Genomic DNA, 690 nt, shown 5'->3' with positions numbered 1-690 from the left:
TCGCTCAACAGGGCCGTCTGGTTGCCAAATATATAATTTACTTTAACAAAATATAACTGAATCATTTTATACAGAATATACACAAGTATTCTTATCTCAGCTCTAATTTAGAGAGTATCTATCTTCATCACTATTACACTCTCATATGTAGGTTAAATACTATTATAATACAGTCCCTCTTCTGCCTCTGCTGTTAAAATAGAAAACATATATTGCTGGTCATCATATATTCCTTTAATGCCAGGTAACCCTTAAACATGTCATGGTTTTCTCAAAATTTCCACCCTTTCTGCGGCGAGAATGTTTAAATCCGAGAACATCAAAACTGTCATGACTCGTACAGCATTAACCCATCACCAATAAGATATCCAATCATCTATATACATAATGTTTTTCACTGCTTTCTAATTAACTAACTTTTATTATACCTCAAATAATACCATATTTCTCTTTGTTTTTCTTTATTTTCTTCCTTGCTGATACTGTATTTTTCCCTACAAATAAATGGGTCTCAAAAAGTGTGCACCCCCCCCCACACACACACAAAACTGCTATTTGAGGGAAGATCTCCTTGAAAAAAAAATCCCAAAAGAATAACTACTTGGTACAACATTTGAAAAACCACCTGACAAACAAAAATAGTTGTGTAAAATAACAACACCATCAAAAGGATAACTGCTTGACAAAACC

General features: G+C 33.2%; 1 protein-coding gene across 1 annotated transcript in view; it reads right to left on the bottom strand.

Moving 5' to 3' along the window:
- The window catches only part of LOC119591430 (nucleoporin NUP188 homolog), a gene marked incomplete in the record, with an annotated part of 23,587 nt that overhangs the window by 3,047 nt on the left and 19,850 nt on the right, over positions 1-690 (bottom strand). The window contains 1 exon segment of the mRNA XM_037940171.1: positions 1-17. Within this exon segment, the coding sequence (XP_037796099.1) occupies positions 1-17 (17 nt within the window).

This window comes from Penaeus monodon, chromosome 28 (genome assembly GCF_015228065.2).
Source record: "Penaeus monodon isolate SGIC_2016 chromosome 28, NSTDA_Pmon_1, whole genome shotgun sequence".
Classification (NCBI taxonomy): domain Eukaryota; kingdom Metazoa; phylum Arthropoda; class Malacostraca; order Decapoda; family Penaeidae; genus Penaeus; species Penaeus monodon.
The sequence above is the reverse complement of the archived record's forward strand: the minus strand, read 5'-3'. Positions and strand labels throughout refer to the sequence as shown.